Source organism: Mirounga angustirostris, unplaced genomic scaffold, assembly GCF_029215605.1.
Source record: "Mirounga angustirostris isolate CCGP_5_RB_7025 unplaced genomic scaffold, mMirAng1.0.hap1 SCAF_1, whole genome shotgun sequence".
NCBI lineage: Eukaryota > Metazoa > Chordata > Mammalia > Carnivora > Phocidae > Mirounga > Mirounga angustirostris.
The window spans coordinates 71,876,645-71,903,242 of NW_026991709.1; the positions used below are offsets into that span (position 1 = coordinate 71,876,645).

Consider the following 26,598-nt stretch of genomic DNA (forward strand, 5'->3'; position numbering starts at 1 on the left):
ACTCAGAGCAGCCCCCTCGTCTCATTCCCTCACTTTTATACAAGGCGGATCTCGATTTAACACCTAGAGGCAATGGAAGGAGCATTGGACTGAGAGTCCAAAGTCCTACCTGCTAGTCCCTATGCTTGGGGCCTGGTTCCTCCATCTGAGAATGGGAGCCGTGTGCTGCAGGACCTCCCTCCCCCTGCCCCGGCACTGTGATCCCAGTCTCCTGACCCTCACCGTCTCCTTATTGTCTTTCCTCTGTCCTGAGGCTGCTGGTCTGCGGCGGGGCCCCTCACTGCTCCCTAAGGGCCGGGGTCCGCAGGCTGCTCGCAGGCTCATGATTAAATGCGATCGGAGCAGTGGTGCCTTCAGGCCCTGCTCTGGAGTCTTCTTATGTAATAAAAATGGAAACGTGATCCCATTTAAATAGTATCCGCCAGAATTTATGTTTTTGTACATCTAGGATTTGATTAACAGTGAAACGTAAACCAATTTAATTATCTAGACTTCTCAAAAGAAATCTCTGGAAGATTTTAGATCCAAGGTGAAATTGAATTTTTCTCACCTTCAGCGTCTGTAATGATCGTTATGTGCAATGAGAAAAATGAGGCCTGTGCAGCTACCCGCAGAGTCCCAACCTGGCCTGTTTGTAGGGCTTGCACACTCACCATCAGAAACGAAAACCCTGTTACGTGCTCCCCCTTTCCCCTCCCAAGCTGAAATGTTTATAAAGCCTCTAATAATTAAGTCTGCAAATGACGGCCCTGCATGAATGTGCGCCCTACTGGTCTGGGTAATTGCCTCTGAATATTTGCAGCCTCGTGCTGGGGCTGGGAATGCTTTGGTGCTGGCTGGGTCAGACGGGGAATGGAGTGTGGGGTTTTTTGCTGTCTTCCGCTGGAGAACTGGAGACTCCAGTGGCCCAAAAGAAAAACTGTTGGTTGTCTGCGCCTTTGGAGCCTGCGCCTGGGTGTGTTTGTGGGAAGGGGGTAGGAGAAGAAGCGGGGGAATGGAAGGGTAGCGAGTAAGCAGCGTCCACACAAGGACGGCCAGAGCCGGGCTCTTCCCATGAGCAGGCAGCCCCAGCCCCATCGCCTTGAACCTGGCCATCACCTGGCCATCACCGCTGGTGGGGCATCCGCAGGCCAGCGTCTGCCCACTCCTGTGCAGTCACCTCCTGCGCCCTCCGCCAGGAACAAGGAACCAGTGCGAGTTCCCACAACCACATGGTCTCACTCCCTAAGTGGTGGAGTGTGAGGTGGGCAAGGTTTTTATCATAAGCAAAATCTGCTAGCATCTATGAAAAGGAAAATTTAGAAACAAAACAACAGCACAAAAGCAAAACTTGACTGATTAACCAAGCGCATTTTGATCTGGAAATTCACTAAGCAGAAATAAACTTGAATCTTCTCAACTGTGTTATTTTTGTAGTCCCCTGCCTGACAGTTACTGTACTTCAAAAGGGCACATACTAAGTCATTTTTATGGTTGTTTCCACTCTATTGTGTGCCACGAAGAACGTTAGGAGCTTGGAGGAGGGTGGAGGGAAAAGTATTTCTCACTATTCATTTGACAAATATCCTTTTTTGGGTTTTTGTTTGTTTGTTTTTTATAATTCTCCCCGCCATAATTCCACCCCCTACCCCAAACGTACACTAAACCCACTGTGCTTTCTGGGAAATAGTGGATTGTGGGATGCTAGGATAGTGGTAGAGGTACCTTTTTCTCTAGCGTCCCTGTTAGGATTCTGTTGAGTCAAATGTCCTGTGACCTTTCTCATCTGAAAATTGGGGAGCCATGGTCATTTTGGGTGGAACGGTCCTGTCTTGACCCTTTCTCTGCCTCTTTGTCAAGGAACTAGACCCCTGGACAGGTAGGTCCTCATAGATGATGTGTTTAATTGGGGTACATGACTAAAAGGAGAGAAGGATCTAGTGCTTTCTGTATAAGCAGAATGGTCTCTGTAAATAGACAACTTTATTTTACACATATGTGTTAGTCCAGGATACCATTTTGAATTTGCTTCCTCATGAATGTATTGGAAAAGCAAAGAAAACAGTTGGGCCCTCTTTATGTACAGCCTATAACATTATAGATGTGTATCAGCGGGCAGAGCAGCTTGATGCAGAAGAAACTGCATTCGGGTTGTACTCAGAAGCTATGGATTGTAGTCCTGCCTTTCAGGAATTACCCGTATGATGTTTCGCAAGTCACTTGATTCTCTGACCTTCTGTTTTGTTTTGTCTTGTTTTTTAATCTGTAAGTGGGGATAAATATATCTGAAGCACAGAATTACTGGAAAACTCAAATGAACAACGGGCATGAAAGCTTCCGGTGTGCAAGAGATGCTCAGTAAAGGGCACTTGCTCACTTTCCTCCCTTAATCCTCACAACTCTTTTTTGTGTTTTCTTTCAATATGATTTGTTCTACTAGATACCTCTACTCTACCCACCCCAACCATACAGGGTTACCAGTTAAAATACACAACACTCACTTAAGTTGGATTTCAGAAAAACAACAAATAATTGTTTTGTGTGTGTATGCCCCAAATATTGCGTGGGGACATACCTATACAAAACAATTATTTGCTGTTTATATGAAATTTAAGTTAACTGGGTGCCCTGTTTTTTGTCTGCTAAATCTGGTAGCTCTACCCCTACCCAAGAATTAAAACCTCTTTTTAACAGAAGGGAGTGATCTGGCTTTTCTACAAAGTCCTCGGGTGGGCAGGAACAAAGCCTTATGAAGTGGGAACTCGTCAGGAAAACAGGGTGAGCAAGTGAGGGGATGGTAGGGGGCAGCTCTCACAGTTTCTGTGAGGCACCAGGCCTGGGGTTACCACTCCGCAGGAGTTAGAGTCCTGCTTGTGATTTGGGTCCTTTGGGGAAGGCAGGAGGTCTGGCAGTGGCTTAGCTTTGGGCCACAGGGTTCCTGCGGAGCCTGGAATGAGTGTGTGTGAGAGACAGAATGTCTGTGTGAAAGAGAATGTGTATGATAATGTGTTTGTGAGAGAGACAGAGACAGAGAATATGTTTGTGTGTGTGTGTGTGAGAGAGAGAGAGTGTGTGTGTGTGTGTGTGAGAGACAGAGTGTGTGTATGAGAGAGAGAATGTGTGAGAGAGAATGTGTATGATAATGTGTTTGTGAGAGAGACAGAGACAGAGAATATGTGTGTGTGTGAGACAGAGAGTGTGTGTATGATAGAGAATGTGTGTGTGAAAGAGAGAATGCGTGTGTGTATGTGAGAGACAGAATGCTTGTGTGAGAATGTATAAGATAGAGAATGTGTCTGTGTGAGAGACAGAGAATATGTTTGTGTGTGTGTGTGAGAGAGAGAGAGAGAGAGAGAGAAAGAGTGTGTGTGTGTGTGTGTGTGTGTGTGTGTTGAGGAGCTGGGATCACAGCCTTTGGTTATGGTCTTTCTGTCTTAGAGCTGGCCACCTGAGGAGCTGCTGAATGGGAGCTTTGTTGGTGGGGTCCACGGGCTTCCGGTTCCTTCTCTGTTGGCTCCACAGGCCAGCTGTGTGCTGGTTTGAGCCCAAACCCACCATGAGGTGGAAGCGGCAGGCTAATCCTGTCAGCTGCTGATAACACACCACAAGCCAGGAATTTGCTTTTGTGTTAAGTATTTTAATAGTGTCTACTCTTTCACCTTTCTAGGTCACGTGGTTTTTATTGATAGCATTTGTGCCAGCCTAGCCTCTTTCCAGATGCTTGGAATGGAAATGTCCAGCTTATCTGCAGGCTGCCTTCTCCCATTCCTAGGACTGGTGAAGGGCTCTTAGGGGAGGTGAGGAGGAAGTGAGGATTTAGCACAGAGGTAGGGGAGGAGGATGTGAAATGACCCCACCCGTGCCACTCATAGCTGTGTGACCCTGGGCAAGTCTCTTGACCTCTCTGAGCTTGAGTTCCTTTAGCTGAGAAATGGAGATTATAGCCCTGCAGAGTAGTATATGTGGTGGAGTTGATTGGAGGATTAAATCAGTGTATGTACAGTGCCTGGCAGAGGGTAGCACTCCCTAGTGGGAGTTTTATCCAGTCCCAGCTCCGCCACTTAACTACTTCTGTGATCCAAGGGAAGTCCCTTAACTTCTGAGCTTCAGTTTCCTTATATGTAAAATTGGAACAACTGATTAACTTAGCATAATTAGTGCTAATATTTTGGCTTCTCAGCATCTGAACTCGCTGCCTGTGTTTGAGGAATTCCCTGCCACATAAGCCATCCTTCCTTTATGGAAGACAAAAAGGCTTATACTTTATTTCCTGCACTTGCAGCTGGGGTGTTGGTGCTGTGTGCCCCTCCTGCCCTCCGTCCCCTGAGGAAATCAGTACCACGGATTTCATATCTATGCAGGCAGGTTTTTATCTTTTTACTGTATGCCCTAAGCAATATAGGCTATTTGCAAAACAGAAACAGACAGTGTTACAAGGAGAAATCAACAAGTCCATAATAAAGGAGGGAACTTCTAGTATGCCTCGGGGGAAACCAAGAGCTCAGAGTGGGGGAGCTATGCACACAGAAGATAACAGCATGGTTGGAGCAGAGCAGGGAGGAAGGGGGGCAGGCACCCCAGTCCCCGTTCCCACTGTGATCCTGGTGGCCTCCCCCCCCCCCCCCCCGCCCCCTCCCACCCGGGTATTTCAGTGCCCTGCAGAGGGTGAGCTGTTGGCCACACCACCTGCTTCTGGACTCCAGCCTGTGGTTCTAGCCCTGATCACCAACGAGATTTGTGTTCTGGTTCTGCTCCATGGAGATGTTCATCTCATTTTTTAACCCTCCTATCTCCTTTCCCCTGCTGCACTCCTTGAATTAAAAAAAAAAAATCATTATATAAAAGTAATGTATTTTCATTAAAAATCTAAGAAGTATATGAAGATTGTTATTTTTCCAGAAATTTTCTACAAATTTACCTGTGTGTGTGTGTATAAATGGACTCATACTTTATATACCCTTCTGCCTCTTTTTTTTGTTCACTTACCAGTATATCTTGGCTATCCTTATACCTAACTCAGTATTTCTATATTAAGCATTGCTAGTCTCCCAATAGAATTATTATTTTTACTTAGGAAAACTTTTAACATATACAAAAGCAGACAGAATCATGTAGTCTGCTGGATGCTTCGATGTTACAGTGTTCATGGAGCTTCAATGATCAGCAGCCCTCAGCTGGTCTGGTTTCATCTCTATCCGCAGCCTCTCATCTCCCCCATTCTCTGCCATCTCTGTTATTTTGAAGCAAATCCCTCAGTATACCATTGCATCTGTAAGTGTCATTTTTAATCTATTATTTTTTTTTTAAAGCATCCTATCTGCTGTTGCCAGGTCAGGAGCTGAGGAGGGTTGTGTGAGCTCATAGTGTCATTTTGTCTTCAAGTTCCCTGGTCTGAAATCAATTTGTATGAGGGAGGAAAATGGACAGACACGGCTCTAATATCTAGCCAACCAGCGTTTTCCATCTCTCTCCTGATGGTCTCATGTCAGGATGTTACTCTAACAGTCACGTCTGGAAAGGTTTACGCTGATATAAATTCAGGTCCACTGTTCACTGGGCATAAAGCTCTGCTTTATAAGAGAGCCCTACCACCACCATCATTTCAGGTAGTAGCTTTTCTTTTTTCCCTCTGACAACCGAAAATGAATTTCTTGGCTCTTGTTCTCATGGTTTTTTTTTTTTAAATTAACCAAGATTGAACCTGTCAGTTTCTATTAGAGTTAAATCTGAGTAACAGAGAAAAAAGGCTGCCACCTTTTACAGTAGTGACTGAGAAAGAAGCTGAGTATTTCTTCACTCCCTGGGCTGCGGAAGGCCGGCCTGTTTTGCATAGCCCCAGTGATCCGGAGGCTGTGATGGAGGCCCTACAGAATTCCTAATACAAATGAAGGGAGGGGCGCCTGGGTGGCTCAGTCCTTAAGCGTCTGCCTTCGCCTCAGGTCATAGTCCCGGGGACCTGGGATCAAGCCCCACATTGGGCTCCCTGCTCGGCGGGAAGCCTGCTTCTCTCTCTCCCACTCCCCCTGCTTGTGTTCCCTCTCTCCCCGTGTCTCTCTCTGTCAAATTAAAATCTTTAAAAAAAGGGGGGATGGGGAGGGAAATACCTGCCAGGTGGTAGACTTAAAAATACCTACTATGAGGCAGTCAGTTTTTAATCACACCATTGGGAAAATGTGTTTTAAAAGGGAAAAGATGTATATGGAAGCCCTGCAGTGGAATTGCGGTCTGTAATGTAACATGATTATTAACAGAATTGTTGCCCATCCCCCGGCCGTGCCCCCTGGGCGAGCTGTGGACATCCAGCGCCTGCTGAGGGCCATGGGCCACGGAGAGGCTGCCGAAGACTGGCTGCTCTGGCTCAGATGAGGTCCTGGTTGAACATGGGCGGGGCTTCCCTGCTCTGCAGACACAGCTCAGGTCAGGTGTTTTGTCTTCCTGCAGGTTAGCAGTCCTGGGGCGCCCAGTAATGGGGCGATGAGACCCATCGCGGGGTACCCGACGCAGATGTTTCGCGAAAGAATGAGTGAGGAAATGAATGAGCAGACAGGGTGGGACCAGATTGCATGTTCTCTTCAGGGTGTGTGGACCGAGCACCAGGCACACAGTGGATGCCTGCTGAATACACGAAGGAGCACCGGTTTAGTCAGAGAGAGCCTGCCTCCGCAGCAGTGTGTGGGCCGGCTGTTAGGTAAGGGTCCACAGTCCTACCACTGCTGTTCTTACACAAGCTGCTTCCACATTTTTCTTTTTAAAGACAGGCCACGGGAAACATTGTTATTCTCGATTTTCATTGGGCTCACCGGGTGCGTGGACTACAAGATTAGGTACTTGGAGGAATTACGAGGTAGAAGACATGTCCCTGCTTTCAGAGCGATTACAGTGTGAAGGAGGTGGGGCAGGTAAGATTCAGTGAAGGCCCCAATGGCAAGTCAGTGCTGTTACTTAGAGGTTTTCCTTCGACGAGCCGTAAAGATGCTTTCCTGCGGGAACCGTGCATGTCACAGTGTGGCGTACATCCTTCTCAGCTTAATATTCTGCCTTCAGAATTCCAAGCTGTGTGTGTGACATTTCTGTCTTTCTTCTTCCTTTTTTTTTTTTTTTAAAGGTTTTATGTACTTATTTGAGAGAGAGAGCATGAGAGGGGGGCGTTTCAGAGAGAGAAGCAGACTCCCCGCCGAGCAGGGAGCCCGATGCGGGACTCGATCCCGGGACTCCAGGATCATGACCTGAGCTGAAGGCAGTTGCTTAACCAACTGAGCCACCCAGGCGCCCTCTGTCTTTTCTTCTGGAAGGCTTTTTGGAAGGGGTTGTGGGATTGCTGTGCGGGCACAGCCTCCAGGAGGCTCCTAGGATGGACCTAGCTCTGTGCACAACTAGAAAACTCACTCAATAGGCTTTTGCTGAGGGTCTGGCTAAGCAGTAGAGAGAAACTAGACCCTGCCCTTGAGAAGCTTGCAGACTAATTGATGGGACCACCTCCCCACATCATTCCACTGGGAGGTGGGCCTGGGCAGGTGCTCCTAACTGAGGCCCAGCAAAGGATGATGGGTTGGGAGGACTGTCCTTGTTTGCATTACTAGTACTTGTTTCTTCTGCCAAACAAATCTCTCATTGAGAGATCCTCATTTGCAATCAGGCAGCAAAAAAAGACTCATCTATAAGCATCTTCCTGGGGCGGGAAGCAAAAGAACATAGTTGAATCACAGTGGTGTATGTAAAGCGGGACTTTCTGTGACAGGCAGTGTATGGAAAGGACAGTTAGGTAAGGCTGGCTGCAGGTGAGGGGAATTACAGGATGGCCCCCTGGCTACTGCAGGCACACAGTTCAGCTGCCTTTCTGACCTAAGTGAAATGGATATTCAGCCTCCAGGCGCTCTGCCTCCAGGTTAGCTGCAGAATTAGCCACTGCAGAAATAGCAAGCTTTCAAACGGGACTTGGGTTTGAAATGAACACCTTACCTCCTCCTCCTGCATTGGGTGACTTCTTTAAATGAGCCATTTACTGTTGATCATAGAGAACCCCTAGGATCTGCTTACAGGTGGCAGAACTGACCCCAATATCAAGGAGCTGCGCATAGGAACACTTTGCTCCAGGGACCCAGCCTTCCCGTGTCTCTGTCCTCGAGAATTTTCTGTCATTACTTGTAAAAGAGGAAGCTTTTTAGGAACCAGAATTGCTTTCTGTAGAATCATTTGCGTGAACGTTTGGTATGTCCTTGCTGCTGTCGATGAGCACTCATTATGAGGCTGCCAGTCCTGATGGGCTTCCAGAAATGTGAAGTCCCAGAGATGCTCACGGGGCCTCATTACTGTCAGTCTGTGTGGTGTGAGGTATCAGTGCATTTGACTGCTTCTATGGCTCCACTTGGTTCCCTGTAAGGAAAACTGCCACCCTTAATAAAATGAAGCCTACTACCTGCACAGGGTAGAAGCAAGGGAAACCCTTTCCCTGACTCTAGGACCATTTTATCTTGTTTGATCCAAGACTCATGAATTTGGAAATGTAAAGAAGGCAATAGAATTCTAGCATTCTACTTGGCTTGGGAGCAAACGAGATTTTCATGTTCTTCATGTAACTGTAGTTCATTGGTATTCAGCTTTCAGGGAGTCTGGGAAACAGTGTCTAAGGAAGGTAAGGACATAATGATGAATCATTTTTTAGAAGAACCAGAGCAGAAGAGAAGCATCTCCATTTTTTCTGCTTGTTCCTTCCTGCTAAGATGTCATCAGGGTTTAGGTAGATTGTGGTATAATCTTGGTCATTCAGGCCACCACTCTCCTCACCTCACATTCTTTCAGCTGCTGTCCAAGTTCAAAGGCATCCTACAGATGAGCAAGCAATATACTTTTGTATAAACAGAGTAGAGACTGTCTTTGAGGCCTCTGAGTCCCCGGGAGACTGAGATGGCCAGCCAGAACCTGGGGAGGGATTTGTGGACCAAATGCAGTATCTGGGTTGCCTGTGATTAGCTGCACATCCAGGTGCCCATCAGTCACCTGCACAGACCAGACCAGAGGAGCCCCACTCTCCGGTCTTCATGTCAGATCATATTCAAGACCATATGGAGGTGAGTGCTGGTTTTATATAAAATTGTAAAATGAGAGGGTATTGGGTAGGCTCTCAAAAGGGGATCATCCAGTAAGCGTAGCATATTGTAACGGACACAAGAAGAGGCCATCTGTGATTCAGAAACTTAGGATACAGGCTATCACTGTTTAATTTCAGGTAAATGCCTCCAGGAAGTAATACAAGTTTTTGAAGATTTAAAAATGGATTGTGAAAGACAAGGAAAGAATTGATTGAAACCCCATCTGTGTCCTGGATCTTGACTGATGTTTCTGGTGTTCTCATTTGTTTTGCATGAATATGGGCCCAGTGCTGCCAAGTCTTCTGATTTTTTTTTTCCCAAGAGAAGCCAGAAATCTGTGTTAAGGTGAAAGATTCTGATCTTTAAGTATTGACAATTAAGCAAACAGTCTGCTAGCCAAGCAAAACAGTGGTGCACCAGATCCAGCCCAAGAACTGCCAGGTTGAGACTTCAGGTTTAAACGTTCACTGAGGCAAAAATTGATGAAATGCTTCTACCAGTTTGGCCTGGACCTTCTGAAGACTTTGGTTGTCTGGTCCTTGGATTCTGATGGCCACAGTTTAGGGGTTTAAACTTCGTTTTTCTCAAGTATTTTCTCCTATCACTTGAAGTAGTTGATTTTGATTGGTAATTTAAAATTCCATCAAATGGGGGCACCTGGGTGGCTCAGTCGGTTGAGTGTCTGCCTTCAGCTCAGATCATGATCTCAGGAGTCCTGGGACTGAGTCCCACGTCGGGCTCCCTGCTCAGCGGCTAGTCTGCTTCTCCCTCTGCCCCTTCCCACCGTTCATGCTCTCTCATGCTCTCTCTCTCTCAAATAAAATCTTTAGAAAAAAATTCCATCAAATGTTTTTCTAACTAGCCTCAGATTTACCTAATAATAAAGTGTCAAGGCCAAGCAGAATTCTTGTCCAGAAATACAATTTTGGAAGAAAATAAAAAGATCCCCAGACTTACCATTTATCAGAATTGGCAACTACTTTAACTGTACTGTATATTAAAACATCTTTAAACTACTCTCATGTCTGAAGATGCTTTTGGGAGATTGGAGGGAGGGAGGAAGGGAGGGAGAGAAACAATAGGGAGGAGGGAAGGGGACAGGAGAGGCCTGGGAGCCACGTGGCTGCCGTGTGCTCACTGCCTCATCTCACCTACTGTCTGTTCAGTGCTGCCTCGTGAACAAGCTAGGGTGCATCGGACCCACAGAGACCCCAGCCCCAAACCTTGCTGCCCGCTTCGGCATGGTAGTATGACATCATTAATGACATGCAGAGTGGCCTCTTTGATGGCCTATCTGGAGAGTCTTCTCCCTGCTCTTCAAGCCACGAATACTTGTGTTTCTCCTGGATAATTAATTGGTGTCTCCTTCTGTACAACTAGTTATATGTCCTTTTCTTCAGTTGCCTAGTAGAAAACTTAGAGCCAAACTTGTGGCATGCCTGTGTCAAGCTCATGGCTCTTTAGAGGATGCATTTTGGCATCTTTGCTGCCAAGAGAAATTCCTTCTGGAACAAAATTGGGGATAACATTGAAAGGAGAGGAGAGAAGGAGGGTAGGAAGGAAGATGCGTGCAGTCTTCATTAGGCCCTACCACTTATGATCCCATTTTCTAGATCTGCCTGACTATAGTAAGTAAAGATAAACATCATGAGAAATAGTCCTGGGAGGAAGTACAGCATGGATGGGGTGAACATTTAATTTCACCATGAAATTATTGTTAAACTATAACACTTCAAGTGTGGAAAAGGGGACACTATTGATAATTACACTAGGACAAGTTGAACCAGCCCTGTCCTGGACCACCTGAGGACGTGTCCTCACCCTGCACTCGAGCTGGTAGAGCAGGGAAGGACGGAGGGAAAAGGAGGGTAGGGGGTGGTGCAGGGCAGGGCAGCCGCGAAGGCCGAGGCACCTGGGGTCAGAGATGCTGCTGACGTGGGCAATGTATTTGGACCTGTCACCTGCTAGAACCAAGAAGAGGGTGTTGAATCATTCTTGGGCTGGCATTTGGCCTTTGCCTGGACGTTCAAGGTGAAGAGTAAAAGCACCCTGTGTCTATAAATGCATCTTACCATGCCTGCGCCCCACATCTCCTGGTAGTCCATGTGAGCCCACGAGCTGCAATTTGGCCCTGTGTTGAAGGGGCAGATTAGGCTTTCTCTGCGGGGTGGAGCTAACACCGTGTAGAGACTGATTTGCTACTTTTGAGAACTCATCCCTGGGATTTGGCCATAATTCCATGCAGAAGGAGTCAAGGGAAAGAGGCGGAGGCGAGGCAACAGCCTCTCAAAAAGTGTAAATGCTTTGTTTTCACCATTGATTTTTGGCTGGTCTCAAAAATCCCCTAGAGCTGCCCTTAGTGCGTATTAGCCGTGCGTCAGAGCCTCACCAGGGCTGCGCCCCGTCGGCCCGTGATGGGGAAGGCCAGAGGGCCTAAACATACCTTGTGCAGGGAGGGCTCTCCTCCCCAGAGGAGAGTGTAGGGCTCAGCAAATGTCACCTGTGCCTCCCCGATGGGCTTGTCTGTACGTCTGGAGCAGAATCTCCAGAAGCTGCCAGGGGCCCCGTCCGGGAGAGATCAGCAGGGGCTGTAGGCGAAGGCGGCACAGGAGGGGAATGGAAACTCAGGCCCTGCCGCAGATTTGCCCCTGTGGCCCGGCCTTGGAATTAGCAAGATGGAGAAGACTGTAGGCCATCCACGTGAGCTGGGCCTCAGTTCAGGGTGCCTTTGGGGGAGGTGGCCCTTGTCCCCTCATCGTAGCACATCTGGGCTTATCCAGGCTAACTTGGTGACTAACAGCTCAGCCGTGAAGAATTCCACAGGCACTTATTGAGGGTCTGCGCTAGGCCTGTCTCAGTGGACAAGTCCCAGGCCCTGCCGTCAAGAGTACACGGCCTGGAGAGCTGGCCACACCTGCAGCTGAGGGTCGCAACACCCTATAAAAGCCCCTATAAAAGTGTGGCCGCACTTGCTTACCTCAGAGCTACCTCCAGACCTTGCTCCCTCCTTGCGGCTCATTCTGACCCTGGGGGTCCTCTTTCCCTCTCCTCGTGCCACACCATTTCTGCCTCTCAGAAGCTCCTCAGCCAGACTGTCCACTTGGCTTTCAGTTTCATTTCATGATGGGCAGTCTCTTGGATGACTCTCAGCGATATGTTCTGCAGCCAACAGACAGCTTACCCCATCCCTGTCCCCAGATTAACTGCCGTGACTTCACACACTCCCAAACTTTTTTGAGCACCTACCCGATGCTAGTAAGCTAGTAGGTGCCTTGCTCACACGTGTGGCCTTTGGGTATGCTCTCCCTCCATCCTGTCCTTCTGTTTGCCCTCCTTGTCCTTCAGGTCACCATTTTTGGAAAGCCCCCTGAGGGCCTCCTTGGTCCTAGCCGGACCCCCCGCTCCTCAGCACTGACTGCTCTAAATAGCTGAATAGCAGGTCATGACTTAGAGGACAGGTGCTTCCTAGGTACGTGTGTCTCCCTCCGCAGGGTCCTGTGCTCTCTGGGGACAGGGCTATTGTCTAATATTTTGTCCAGTAAAACATTGTCTTTTCCTTCCCAACCCCACAAGTCCAACCTGGGGGCCTTGAACTGGAGCCCTTCCTCCAGCCACCATCCAGCTCTGGTTCTCTAAGAACATCTTGGGATTTTAAGTCTTGGTTGTTTTTAAATAATGGCATGAAGGGTCAGGAGGAAGTAGGGGGAACTGACCTGTAGCCATAGGGATAAAGCCAAATCATTTATTTTTCTGGAAATATACATGCTCTTATTGCACTTTGGAGATAGACTAGAATGTTGGGAAATTGTCCAAGCTTGAAGTCAGAGGTGGGGGGGACTCCTGGTTCCACTGCTTCCTAGCCTTATTACTTTGCATAACATATTTAAAGCTTCAGTTTGCTCATCTGTGGAATGGGGGTGCCTCCAGCATATTGGTTATAAAGTGATTTCTGCCTCTCCCTTCATGGCCTATTTAAGATATGTAACTCACGTGTCACACTGCAGGCAGAAAAGATGCATTTGAGGGCGCCTGGGTGGCTCAGTTGGTTAAGCGACTGCCTTCGGCTCAGGTCATGATCCTGGAGTCCCGGGATCGAGTCCCGCATTGGGCTCCCTGCTCGGCAGGGAGTCTGCTTCTCCCTCTGACCCTCCCCTCTCTCATGTGCTCTCTCTCATTCTCTCTCTCTCAAATAAATAAATAAAATCTTAAAAAAAAAAAAAGAAAAAAGAAAAGATGCATTTGAAAAACCTTGCCTGGTGTTTCTGAAGCTGGAGTTTGTGCCTCCTCTCTTTGCCTATTTGAGAACCACTGGCCTAAATCCTTGTGGGTGCTCAATAAATAGGAATGAAATCCTGTCCTAGACCCATTGCACAGCACCAGGCACAGAGGGGCTCCATGAGCGTTATCTGCCCTCTCCCTTTTCTTCCTATCCTACACAACCCAGACCTTCCCTTGGTGCCGGTCAGTAGTGGAAAATGTTCCCAGAACACAGAGAGGTTGCTAGAGAGAGAGAGAGAGAGAGAGAGAGAGAGACAGTGTGTGTGTGTGTGTGTGTGTGTTTGGGGGGCCAGCTTCAGAAGCCGGAAGGAATGGTCCTGACTTGGAAAGGGAGTGTTCTGTGCAGGAAGAGGGCCACATCCTGCCTTATACGAAGCTGCCACTGGCCCTTTCCTCTTCATGGGTTACGGGCCAGTGTGTGCCCTTGGCCATGATGAAAAACATGACTTTGCTTCGCTGTTCCATGGTGCAGAAGACCCATGTGGAAAGCCCAATGGCAGAGGGGCGGAAAATGGCCAGAGTGGAGCCAGCTGTGAGTATAGCCACCTGTGCTTTGTAGGTTGCAAACTGCAAAGCGTGTATGCCGACCTGGGGTCAAGGATTTTTGAAGCACCGGTCCTAAAGCGTTTCAGGCTTCTCCTCGTAATGTGCCTGTCCCTGCAGGTCACTCCACGGCATGCCCCGGAAGTGTCACACCCCACTTTCTCTCTCTCCCTCTCCACTTCCTCTCGTCACTTCAGGGTCCCTTCTGCGCCCCGGCTTCTCCAGGCCGGCCGGTGAGAGCACTTTCTCTGCAGCACCCGGGCCCGGCGCCATGCGATCGTTGTGCGTGATGACCCGGGGCTGCCCGCAGCTGAGCCTCAGCTTATGGACAGCCTCACGTGACTTGACCAAGTTGAAGTCTAACCACCTCCTTCTAGACACTTGCTCCCTAGGGTCCTTTCTCATTTGGAGAAATGATCTTCTGGATCCAGACTCTTGTGATTAAAATCTTACCATCCCATGCCACTTCCATTCCAGAGGCAAAGAATAAGGTATTTGCTTTCTTGGGCCTCCATTTGGTCCTTTCTTGGCCACACGTGCAGTCTCCACACCGTTGACGGACATGCTAATGGCTGATACTGAAGCAGCTCAGGCATGCCCTGCAGGCTGTGGGCCATGAGCTTTCCCACTGCAGCGCCTTCGCTCCTACCACTGGTTAGAACAGTGCTGCATTCCCCTAGGCTTGAACCGTGCTCAACTGTTACCAATTGGTTTTACATTTGCTCCTTGTGCGAACTCAGCAATGGAGGAAGACAGGTAGTGTTATTCCCATTTTGCGGAAGAGACTGAACTTGGGTAGGTTAGATTTGCCCAGGGTCACTTGGTCATTTCTAGGACTCGGGTCTTCGGCCCTAGTGCCCTGCCTGTCCTCTAAGCACCTGAGATCCTCGGGGGATGGTTCCTGGCCCCCGCCTTTATAGTTCCCAAGCTATGAAACAGCCAGGATGGAGAGGTTCTGCAGCCTTATACCCAGCCACCTCACAGCCTGGGTCACCAAGTCCCCCCCCACCCCCTTTTTGGGGGATTCATTGAATAGACTTCCATGTTGAAGACAATCCCAGTCTTTGCATGAAGACATTTAAGAGCATTCAAGTTCCTGCCTCGGTGTTTGAACCCCATATAGACTGCCTCCCACCTTCTAATCCACAGTCACATTTGGCAACGGCTGGATTTCTGCGCCAGCATGTGCAGGGCCCTCCAGCAAAACGGTTTGATCACTTTTTCCTCACAGCTCAGTGACCTCCCTGGTGATGCTGAGTGTGTCATGAACGAGTCTGTTCTCACACTGTTTCTTGGGGGTTTTGGTCTTTGGGACACCTCAGTTGTGTGGGTTTTAGTGTGAATTGTGTCCAGGCAGACTCCTCAGAGCTTTGACACCAGAGAGGGAATGGTTTTAGTTATTAAAGGACATGGGCTGCCTTTTTTTTTTTTTTTTTTTTTGATAGGTCTGCAGCCTGACTAGCGTTAAAGTTTCTCTCATGGTTTTGGAAGTGTTAGAGTAATGCCTTCCTGCCTGCCTTCCAGCCAGCCAGCCACCCATCATCCCTCTAAGATGATGGGAAAGATATACTGTGGGTTTCTTTGAGTCTGATGCATTTCAGTACCTACCCCTTAACTTACAGAAATCCCATTCTACTACTGATTGCAAAAGCAGCCTATTTCTACTCGAGTGTCTTTCCCACGAGTCTGGGCCTCCTGGTGCTGAGCCTGGGGCCTGGGTTCAGAGCCAGTCTGAGGTCCCCAGGAGATTGTGGAGATGCTGAGTATGCCATCAGCTCTTGGAAATGGGAACCATCTGCACTTGCCTCTGTCCTCTCATCGAGATGCTGGACAAGCATTCTTCATCCTGCTGAATGTTTTGTTCAATGCAGACATGGAGAGGCAGACCCAGCTGGCTTTAGTCAGGTCCCATTCTCTCCGTCAGCCTTGGTTTCCTCCTTTATAAAATGAGAAGGTTGGATTGAAATGTCTTTCCTAACTCTAACAGACAGTTACAGATTCTATTAAAATAATTTCAGAATCTCGGGATAGGAGAGACATCTGGGGGCATCTTTTCTCAAGCCTGAATTTCCCCACAGCATCTCTGACTTACCAGGTCTCAGCTTGATTACCTCCTGCAGTGGGGAACTTGCTACTTCCAAAGCAGTCCATTATTTTATTTTTGGACAAGTTCATTGGAATGTTTTTCTGTATATCAAATTTAAACAATCTGCTTCCCTGTGGTTCCTACTCATTTCCCCCCCATTTGTACTCTGGGACCACACGAAACATGTGTATGTAACTCTTCCCCACAAAAGTCCATCAGATACTCAGATTTGCAGAGAGACTCTCATTTCCCTTGAGTCCTCTCTTGTGTGGGCTAATATAGCCCTTCCCTCATACACACCCTTTCTCCTTCCCGCAAGGACGGGCATTCACTTCTGAACATCAGCCAGTAGGAACTGTGGGTGGAAGGCCTTCCCTCTTCAGTGCAGGCACCAAGAGGCAGGAAGAAGTCCTCTCTGGAGCAAGGCTGGACAGACACACATTTCTTACCTGGGAAGCCAGGGTCCCCATTCATAGCTTTCCCTGTGTCCCACCCAGCCTCCCGAGGGCTGACTTTGTCCACTGCAGGGACACACTCTGCAGACTCAGTGTGGCCTCGCTCTGAGCACCCGGCTCAGAAGTGTAATGTAACGATCAGCGAGGTTCATGCTCTTGTTCAGGGTACTGGGATCAGCACAGTTCTCAGTGTGTCTGGGGCTATGAGAAGAAGAAAGGGACAGAAGAGGAAAGCTCTGAGACAGCCAGTAACTGGAAGAAATGTCTGAGTTTATTGGGAGCTGCCTGGCAGATCCTTGAAAGCAGCGACTGGCCAGGATGTGGCCACACAGACCACATGCTCGCCCCCGCCTTCCCTCCTCACTTGTCTTCTCCCCATCTCCATTTGAAGGAAAAATAGGATATTTTCTGTGGCTGTGTCACTGCTTCTGGCTGATGGGCTGGCTTGGCCGTCCCAGACCACAGAACTAGCACAAGATGGATGTTAGCAGCTCCCAGCTGGGATGCAGAAGTTCTGTCGGTCTTTTCCAAACCATGGTGCACCAAAGAGCTACCTTTTCTTCTTCCCGCCAATCTGGAGGGGGGCCTGTACCTTCTGGGTTTCGCGCCGAGTGTGGGCAGTGCATTTTCACATCTGTTAGCTCTAAGGGCCTCTGCTGCCCAGAGCTTCTTGACAGTTGGAATTCATGGCCATGGGGCATTTATCACAGCCTTGGGTGGATTTCTCTATGGCTGCTTGGAGAACACACTGGTTCACCTAAAAATTAAATTTTATATTGGAATAAAAATGAACCGAAACCCTAGATGTCTCTGGTGTATGCCTGGCTTGATCTCTAGGGGTTTTGAACAACTGGAGCTTTCTGTGCATGGAGTTCTGGAGTAGAGCTGTTTTCTGTAATGGCTCTCAGGGCCCGGCCCTCCGAGCTGGGTCTGCTAGGAGGTTCTGGGGAGCAGGGGTCCTCACACTGGCCAAGAGGAAGGGCCCAGCCTCCTGGCTGGGGGAAGCTGGGTCACTTCCTTCCTGTCTCTCAGAATGGGGCCGAGGGTGATGCAGTGCTCGTGGGCAGGTCGCAATCCCAGGCTGGGGTCCGCCGCATGACCTTGAGTTGGCTGCCTGATCTTATGGGGTCCTGGCATGGTCTGTAAACAGACGCTTCCTCGTGGCGGGGGGTTTGTGAGGACTGAGTAAGTCAGGATTTGTCAAGTGCCTGGGACAGTGGCTGGCAGGGATGCCGTGTGTCACTGTTCGGAAAATACGTGACACGGTTGTGCCAAAATATACCATGTCTCCTGGTCACTGTCCACCGAGAAGATCATCTGAGAGCCCCCCCCCTTTTTTTTTTAAAGATTTTATTTATTTGACAGAGAGACACAGCTAGCTAGAGAGGGAACACAAGCAGGGGGAGTGGGAGAGGGAGAAGCAGGCTTCCCGCGGAGCAGGGAGCCCGATGCGGGGCTCGATCCCAGGACCCTGGGATCATGACCTGAGCCAAAGGCAGACACTCAATGACTGAGCCACCAGGCGCCCCTCTGAGAGCCGGTTAAATACCACATCGTCTGCCCGTGGTTGCTTTTCCTGGCCGAGGTGGTTCAGATATGGAGCATTATCACATGAGGCTGAAAGTCGAATTTGTTTGATGCAGACACATGCGGAGTCAGGTACATGCCGTGGCTCCTGGGACGATTTCTCCAGAAGGCCTTTAGTCACACGTGTGCCTACATTTCCTGCCTAACTCGTGGACACCTGTTGGATACACCAGCGTTTTTTTCTTCTTCCTCCTTTGGGAGAAAGGTCCTACCCTTCTTTTCCTTCCACAGAGCTGACAAAGCTGTCCACCTGCAGATGTAGCTGCCGGGACTCTAGTGTCATTCAGGAAACGTTAATTTTCCACTCCTCCTCAGAGCTTCACAGCCCGGCAGCCACCTGTCTGTTCAGCAGGACCTTTAGCTGCCTCTTCCTTCCCATTTCATGCTCCTCGATCCAGCTCATCCTCTTTCCATGAGGCTCCCAGACTGTGCTGGTCTACACAGCGGCCCACCCCCTCCACGCCAAGCACGTCTCTTCGGGTACAGGGCTGTCAGATTCTGTTTCTCTAGAACTCAAGCAGAAGATTTGGTCTATAGAAAGTGGCTTCTTCTTGTCCTTATTTATTTATTTATTTATTTATTTATTTATTTTTTAAGATTTTATTTATTTATTTGAGACAGAAAGAATGAGAGACAGAGAGCACGAGAGGGAGGAGGGTCAGAGGGAGAAGCAGACCCCCCGCCGAGCAGGGAGCCCGATGCGGGACTCGATCCAGGGACTCCAGGATCATGACCTGAGCCGAAGGCAGTCGCCCAACCGACTGAGCCACCCAGGCGCCCTTCTTGTCCTTATTTAACTAGAAAATCCCGTTCATCAGAATAAACAGCTTGATAGAGAATTATCTGTGGAATTCAGCAAACTGAGTTACAGTCTTCCTGCGGTTTCTTCAGTGCTAAAATGCGAATCATACTGTGTGTCTCACAGAGGTGTTTTAAGATCTGAGGAAACCTCAAAGGGCTTCGTACGTACAGAAATGTACATTTCTGGAAGCTGATTTTTATCATCAGACTTGAAGCATACAACTCCCGGATGGCGGGAGCCGGCTGCGAATCTCCCGGTCAGCAAGCAGTGGCGAAGCGCGGCGTCGCTCCTCGGCTCTGCCAGTCTGACCTGGTGCCTCGGGAAGGCTGGGCGTTTCGTTATTCTGGCTCCAGGAAGCGAATGCTGTTCTATGCCCGTGTTACAGGTGAGAAAACAGGGACACAGAGAGGCAAAAACTCGTGCCTGGGGTGTCCCCACCGGTAATTGTGGAGCCTGAGTTCAAATCTAGTCACTGCTCCTGCTTGCTGCGCTGCCCTGTGCCCTGCCCTTATTACCGAATTTGCCCCAAGTCACAAAACTAGAAAATGGAGGAGCTAGGCCTCAAGCATAATCCAGCATTCTCTTCACTGTACTGCAGGGCTGCATCCTTTGCGCTGAAAACAGCCTGCATACGTCGGGGCCATGGGTCAACACTTACCAAAGCGTTTTGCCGTCTACCTCCGGCTCTGCCACCCCGGCCCTACCCACCCTGCGCTCAGAGAACAGTCTTCTCGGAAAGAGGTTCTCATTTCTCAGTTTGACCTGTTGCTGCACTGTTGGCTTGTGGCCAAAGTGGAGGAAGGAGAGTGGGGAAAAGTGTCTTCTTGCAAACGGAGCGGGGCTTTCTTGAAGATGCATTTTCTTGCTGCAGAACATTCGAAGCCCTTCTTTGTGATTGCTGATTTGTGCATTTTGCTGGAGTTGCAAAAATAGCCATGCTGTCGTTGGCCAAGTGTTGTACGTCTGAGTTTGCTCTGGGACATCTGGCTGCGAAGCCAAGGCCTGCCCTTGCCTGCAAGGTGCTGGTGAAATGCGGGACTGGGACTGAGAAATGGACCTGCTCACAGACAGCGAGTCAGAGCCCAAGCCCTGCGGGCGGGGGCCTATGTGTCCATTCCATGGGCGAAGCCTGTGTTTGGAAATGGGTGGGGGTGGGGAGGAGGGGTGAAAGAGGCCTTCTCCAGCTGGTCTGGATTCTGATTCTAGGGTGACTGAGCGATGCGAAGGCTGCATCTTTGGTAATTAGGTTGCTCGTGACAGAGAGAGGCTGCTTCTCACTGCTGTGGAGAAGGACGGGCTGATGCAACAGGTCAACATAAGGGAGAACACTTACTGTGACCATTTCTGAGGGCAGGCTGCAGGGGTGGGGGCCGGGTGGTGTACCTGAAGGGCGGCACCCAAATGTTGCTAGTTGCAGAGCTTGTAGGCCTTGGCTGCGCTCTTGTATTTGCAGGTCCCAAGCTGTGCAGACCCCCTTGGGGATCCTGCAGCCCTGGGGCCCCAACCGCCTTCCTTCCTTGTAGCTTGGGGGACAAAGCCACACTTAGTGTGGTGTGAAGGCCCCCTTTGATCTAGTTTCAACCTGATCTTTCAGACCCATTTCCTCTACTCCCCTCTCTCCCCACACCCTGAAACTGTATGTACAATGAGCGGTGTGTGGGCATTGGTGCTTTTGTTCAGATTCTCAGAGGCGCTGGCCTTGAGTTCGGTGCCCCAGATGGCCTTTTGCCTCCTTTTCCCTCTTCCTGACTCCAAAGCTTTGTGCAAGCTGATTCCTTAGCTTGGCATGCCCTTCCCCAACTCCTGCTGTTGAAATCCTCCTTGTTTTATAAGCTGAGCTCAAGCATAGCTACATCCGTGAGCCCTCCCATGGAAGAAGGAGCCACATTCCACCTCTAAGCTGGAGTCACATCTCCCTTTCCCTTTGTTCATGAAGCTCTTTGCTTATGCTCTGTTAGAGCGCGGGGAAGAATGAAGGGAGGGAAATCGGAGGGGGAGACGAACCATGAGAGACTGTGGACTCTGAGAAACAAACTGAGGGTTCTAGAGGGGAGGGGTTGGGGGGATGGGTTAACCTGGTGATGGGTATTAAAGAGGGCACGTACTGAATGGAGCACTGGGTGTTATATGCAAACAATGAATCATGGAACACTACGTCAAAAACTAATGATGTAATATATGGTGATTAACATAACATAATAAAATTTTTTTAAAAAGCATTTATTTACTCTTGCTCTGGCTTGATTGCCAAGTCCTTGAAGGCAAGCAAGGTCCATTGTCACTCATCTGTATACCTTTCACTCCCAGCCCCTCTCTACCTAGCAGTTGCTTAAAGACAACAGGCTGCACAGGCCCTGTATGTTGAGTAGAATCATTGTCACTTCAGAGTCAGCTCCAGAGTCCTCTCTAAAGGTGCTAGGGTGTGAGTCCTACCTGTTGGTGGGAATGTTGGAGCTGCACCCAGCAGTCCTCAGAGACTGACCCAGAGATCACCCAGAGTTCCTGGGAGTTGAGTGCATCATACTGAGTATTTGCTGAGGCTGGCAAGGAGGCAGGAGAGATATACAGATGGCCAAAAAGCACATGAAAAGACGCTCAACCTCCTTAATCATCAGGGAAATGCAACTCGCCGCCGCGGTACGATACCACTACAACCCACTGGGGTTATCACGGTGGTGGCGAGCACATGGAGAAGTTGGAACCCTCACACACTGTTGGGGCGAACTCAGAATGGTGCGATCCCTTTGGAAAACAGTCTGGCTGTTCCTCAAAAAGTTAAACACAGAGTTACCATATAGTGCAACCATTCCCTGTGGAGGTAGACACCCAAAAGACCTTCAGATATACGCCTATCCAAAATCCTGTACGCGAATGTTCATAGCAGCATTCGTTGTAACGGCCCAAAGCTGGGAACAACCCACGTGTCTATCAACTGACAAAGGGACAGTCAAAATGTGGTATATTCATATATTGGAATATTTTTTGGCCATAAAAAGGAGCAAAGTTCTGACACATGCTACAACATGGAGGAAACTGAAAACATTATTCTAAGTGAAAGAAGCCAGTCACAAAAGACCACATAGTCTATGCTTCCATTTATATGAAATGTCCAGAATAGGCCCAAATGGTTGCTTTGGAATGGTTTGGAAGGTTTGTAGGGGCTGATGGCTGAAGGGCACAGGGTTTCTTTTTGAGATGATGAAAACGTTCTAAAATTGATGGTGGTGATAGTTGCATAACTCTGTGAATATACGAAAACCCACTGAATGGGTGAACTGTATAGTAGGTGAATTCTATGTCAATAAAGCTGTAACAAAAAAATAAGGCAGGAGAAGTTCTATTGCTGCACTGTAAGCAGAGACTTCAGTGTGCTAAAGCCTGTTTTTCATGGAAGGAGACATCGTTTAAGGCTACCGACAGACAGGGCTAGCACACCACCTTGCCCCCACGCAATATTTTCTCCCGAATGGAAGAAGCGTTAAGTACTGACATATCTGTATTAAGTCATTTTTTTAAGGATGAGGAATTTTATTTCATTTTTATGATTTAGCTGCCCTTTTACTTTCCAAGGGAATTAAAATGACTCAGCTTAAATTTGGATTTCTTTGACCACTGGGATATGACAGCTCTACTCATCTTTTGGTGTTGGTAGTTGCTTTCATTCATTCAGTCATTCATTCTTTCACAGCAAACATACATTGCGTACCAGTGTTTTAGATTCTGAAGAGACAGAATTAAAAGTCTCCAATGTCAAGGAGCTTATGGTGCAGTGGGGAAGACATTCAAGTGAGCAAGTAATGGACCTGTATTGTGATGGGGGAGGGGGGCTTGGCTAACACGTTGGAGAGGCCCTGAACTCAACTAGGGGTAATCAGGAAAGGCTTCAGGAAGAGGTCACTTATCTGAAGACAAGTAGGGGTTGGTTGACCCACCAGGAAGAAAGGACATTTTAGGTAATGAGAGCTGCATGGGCAGCATCCAAGGTGCTTTGGGGACACTGTGAGAGTTCAGTCCAGGGTGCCAAGGTGGGCAGGGTAAGAATCAGACATGGAACACCTCATAAACCACACAGAGCATCTGGATTTTATCTGGTAGTGGGTTGGGAGGCCTGGTTTCACTTTCCTTTTCAGAAGGTCAAGTTGGCTGCATGATGGAGATCAGATGGCAGAGGAGTGAAGACATGAATGCCTGGGGTGGGGATGAGATTTAAGGGTGGGGGGGGGAAGTGGTAGGAAGGTGAGGGTGCTACAGGTCAGAGATGCCATGTGGGGTTCTGGCTGGGACATCCTGGTGGGTGGTGATGCCTATTTGTGAGCTAGGAGGTGCTGGTTGGCCTTTTGCCTCCTGAGGGGAGCCACACTGAGGCGATGAGTCCTGGACCACATGCTAGAAAGTGACAGGTGTTCCTGGATCCACCAGTGGGGTGGCCAAACACATTCTGGCTTCACTGGTCCTGTCCCAGCTTCCAGATCCTTGCAGGCCCTGGGCTCCTGCATCTCAACTCCAGGTTGACTGGCTCTCTGTACACGGGGGTAGGTTTACTGATCTTCAAACTCCCTTCCAGCTCTGATACTCTGTCGTTCTTCGTGGTGGGAGAGGACACATTTGCACAATCCCCCACTTTCGATGATCTACATAATCACTTCAGAGATGCTTCAGAATTCATTTCTGATCATCTCTTCACTGTTAGAGAATTCCAGGAGCTTAGATGTGGGTTTTGCGGTCATGCCTGCCTTTCCAAGTCCTCTCTTTCAAGCACTAATCTCTGAACATTTGGATTTACTGGGGAGCTGTGTCAGAGAAGTCTTTTCCTAAAGCAAAGGCTCTTCTAGAAGGTGATGCCCATGCGGGGTACTTCACATTATCCCCACATTTACATCTGAGGCCCTCTTCATTTAATTTCTTAGCCTAGTTCAGAAAATCCACACAGAGAACTTTCTGTGATGTGGACCCCGGTCTTGGTTGCTGACCTCAGTTGCAGAATGGTACCTATGAAGCTGAAAGGACTGTCTTTGCTTCTCAGTGAGGGTTTTTGGCTCCTCTGCTTTATGGCATCATAATTGCATCACAACCAAACAAGAAAATCAAATCACCTGCCACCAGACTTACAGTGTTTTTCCACTGGGTGACCAGGGCAGAGTGAGGGCTTCTGAGAGGCCGAGCCCTCCCCGCGGCAGGGGGCAGCATGGCGTTGTTGTTGGACTGTGTTTCTCCAGGGAGGGCAGTGTGGGCATTGGATCGAGTGAAGGCAGAGGGATGCTGTAGGGCGGCCTCTTTCCCTGTCTCACCTCTTTCTCAAGAATGGACATCCTGTCCCTGCATGCTTCCTTCCCTGGAGGTTGCTCTGTCCCATGGGGTCTTTGCCAAGACTGTCACAGAACTGAGGAATGTCAGAGTTGGAAGGTCCAGTCCAAATCCACGAGCTCCTTCCTAGAGAGTGGGGATTGTGTCTTCATCACCTTTATGCCTCCAGCACTCGACACAACGCTTGGCACAGTGTCCGTGAATGTTCACTGAGGGAGTGAATGAAGAGGGGAACGGCTGATCTCATATCCCATTGAGGAGATGACTTCTGACCTGCCTTTACCAGGGGGCGCTCAGCTCTCTTCGTGCCCGCTGGACCACATGTTCTTCGAGGCACAGGCGTGGTCTGTGGCCACAGGCCAGCCCGGTGCCGAGGGGGTGGGTGGGTGAACACACGCCTGATCCCTTTGCTGCGTTGCTGGTGGGGCTTCCATGGCTCCGGCAGCCTTTCATGCGGGCCTTACCCTGCCTCGGGCTGCGCGAGGGTGAGTAGTTTCCCAACCTCACTTCCAAGAACCAGGAGTAAAACACAACTCATTTGAAAAACAGCATCAGCTTGCTGAGGGAAGGTCTGTGACAAAGCGAAATTTAAAAATAACCTTATGGAGTGTGTGTGTGTGTGTGTGTGTGTGTGTGTGTGTGTGTGTGTGATGTGGTTGTTGGTCACCATCGGTATGTTTCATTTGCTGACTAGAGAGCAGTAATTCCAAGATGTGGTTTTGTGGTACTCCCTGCAGTCTTTCTCAGTGGTCTCGAGGGTGGTCATGAACTTGCTAAAGGTTGCTTGAGTCAGAATTTTAATTCACATATTTTTATTGATTTATTTGTACCTTAGCCCCCCTCTACTTGCAAAGATTTTTTTTTTAAGAGAGCAGAGGAGGAGCGGAGGGAAAGAATCCCAAGCAGACCCCGTGCTGAGTGTGGAGCCTGACTCGGGCCCAATCTCATGACCCTGAGATCAGGGCCTGAGCTGAAACCAAGATCAGATGCTTAACCGACTGAGCCATCTAGGCACCTCAACTTGCAAACATTTTTAAGGTGGCATCTAATAAAGGAGAGCTAAGCAATGTTAAAAAAAAAAAAGATTTAAAAGATGTAGGAAGAGCAAGTAAAAAGTCACATATTTTAAATGCTTTGAAGATTCATCTCAGCAGTTAGCTTCTTTGAGGCCAAGAAAGAAAATATATATGGCGAAGCAGGTGCATGATACATTTTGTAGCAGAAGCCCATGGTGCCCGAGTCAGAGGTGAAGTCCTGGGAGAGCTGACTCGCCCCAGGGACCCCCTCACAACTGTGGGCATCCTGGTGACCAGCCCAAAAGTGGGAGAGGATGGGAGCGCCCCACGCAGCCCTCACCGGTGGGGCCTGGGGGCTGGGGATGAGTCCCCATTCGGAGGGCAGTTCCAAGAGGTTTGTGCACACATGTCTGGGTCCTGGCTGGAGCAAGCGCCCATGCCAACAGCTGCAATCCTGAGGATGCACTGTCACGTCGGCTTCTCCTTCTTTTCTGTCTCTTCTTCCCTTCTCCTGCTTTTTAGGATCACCTCACAAACTGTCTGCACCCAAGCTCTTGTCTCAGGCTCTGCTCCGAACCACCCCCCTCCACCCCACACCCCCCAGACTTTGGTCAGGATACAGGCAGACACCAAACCACGGAGAACCGTGCTTCTGCTGCCACTGTCTCAGGGTGGGCCGGGACCACGGACGTGCCCCTGGTTTAGGAGTGCTTTGTTTTAGAAAAGGCCCTTCTCCTTTGTGTCCAGCCTAGGGTCCAACTTGGCCAAGAAAGTGTACTTGGTTCTTGAAAACCAGTGTCACGGTGTCCCTTGTCCCCCTGGCCCTTTAGATTGATTTTCCCCAGGCTCTCCTATTCAGGGGTACTCAGTGTCATCATCAAGGGTACACTTGGTCTCGCCTAAGGGGCCCCAGTGATTCCCCCGTATTCCCACTTTCATCTGCAGGCATCCTTTCAAGCAGAAGCAAGCAACTCTCCTATTTTCGCCATCACTTCTGAGAAGACACTCTTGTGGCGGGGACTGAAGGAAAACACTTGTGGTCTAGGCTCTCTCTTTGCCTGTCTTGCCCACATCTGCCCTCTGTTTTCCGGTTTTCCCAGTTAGGGATGCTGTGGTCTGACCTGTGTGTGTGGACAGAAGGTGCTGTGACTCCTGGAGCTTTCCTCAAGTGGGGGCTCGGCCCCCGCACCAGATGGGCACCATTGGGGACTTTTGGTGTGACCACGCTCGGCCACAGATTCTGATCTTGACACCTCAGCTTATTTCACGCAAGATTTCAGTTGCAGAGCAATGTGGTTTCTTCACTTGGTTGGAATGATTTGCATTTGGAAGCCTGGGGGCCATCTGGCACTACCCAGAGATTGAATGCACTGGGAGCCTACCTGGGGATCATGCCCACTGCAAGAGGTTTGAATCAGGTGGCTGAGAGGATGACAGTCCCAGCCCTCTGCTGCTCACC

The 26,598-nt window shown here is 49.2% G+C and overlaps 1 protein-coding gene across 7 annotated transcripts in view; it reads left to right on the forward strand.

Moving 5' to 3' along the window:
* Window positions 1-26,598, forward strand: part of XXYLT1 (xyloside xylosyltransferase 1) — a 161,831-nt gene that overhangs the window by 95,883 nt on the left and 39,350 nt on the right. Inside the window, exon 4 of one of the 7 annotated variants that reach the window (XM_064578611.1) lies at window positions 19,418-19,927. The exons of the other annotated variants lie outside the window; for them this stretch is intronic. Within the exon in view, the coding sequence (XP_064434681.1) occupies window positions 19,418-19,580 (163 nt within the window). The 3' untranslated portion in view covers window positions 19,581-19,927. Of the gene's footprint in view, window positions 1-19,417; window positions 19,928-26,598 lie in introns of those variants that run through there. 7 annotated transcript variants of the gene reach the window in all.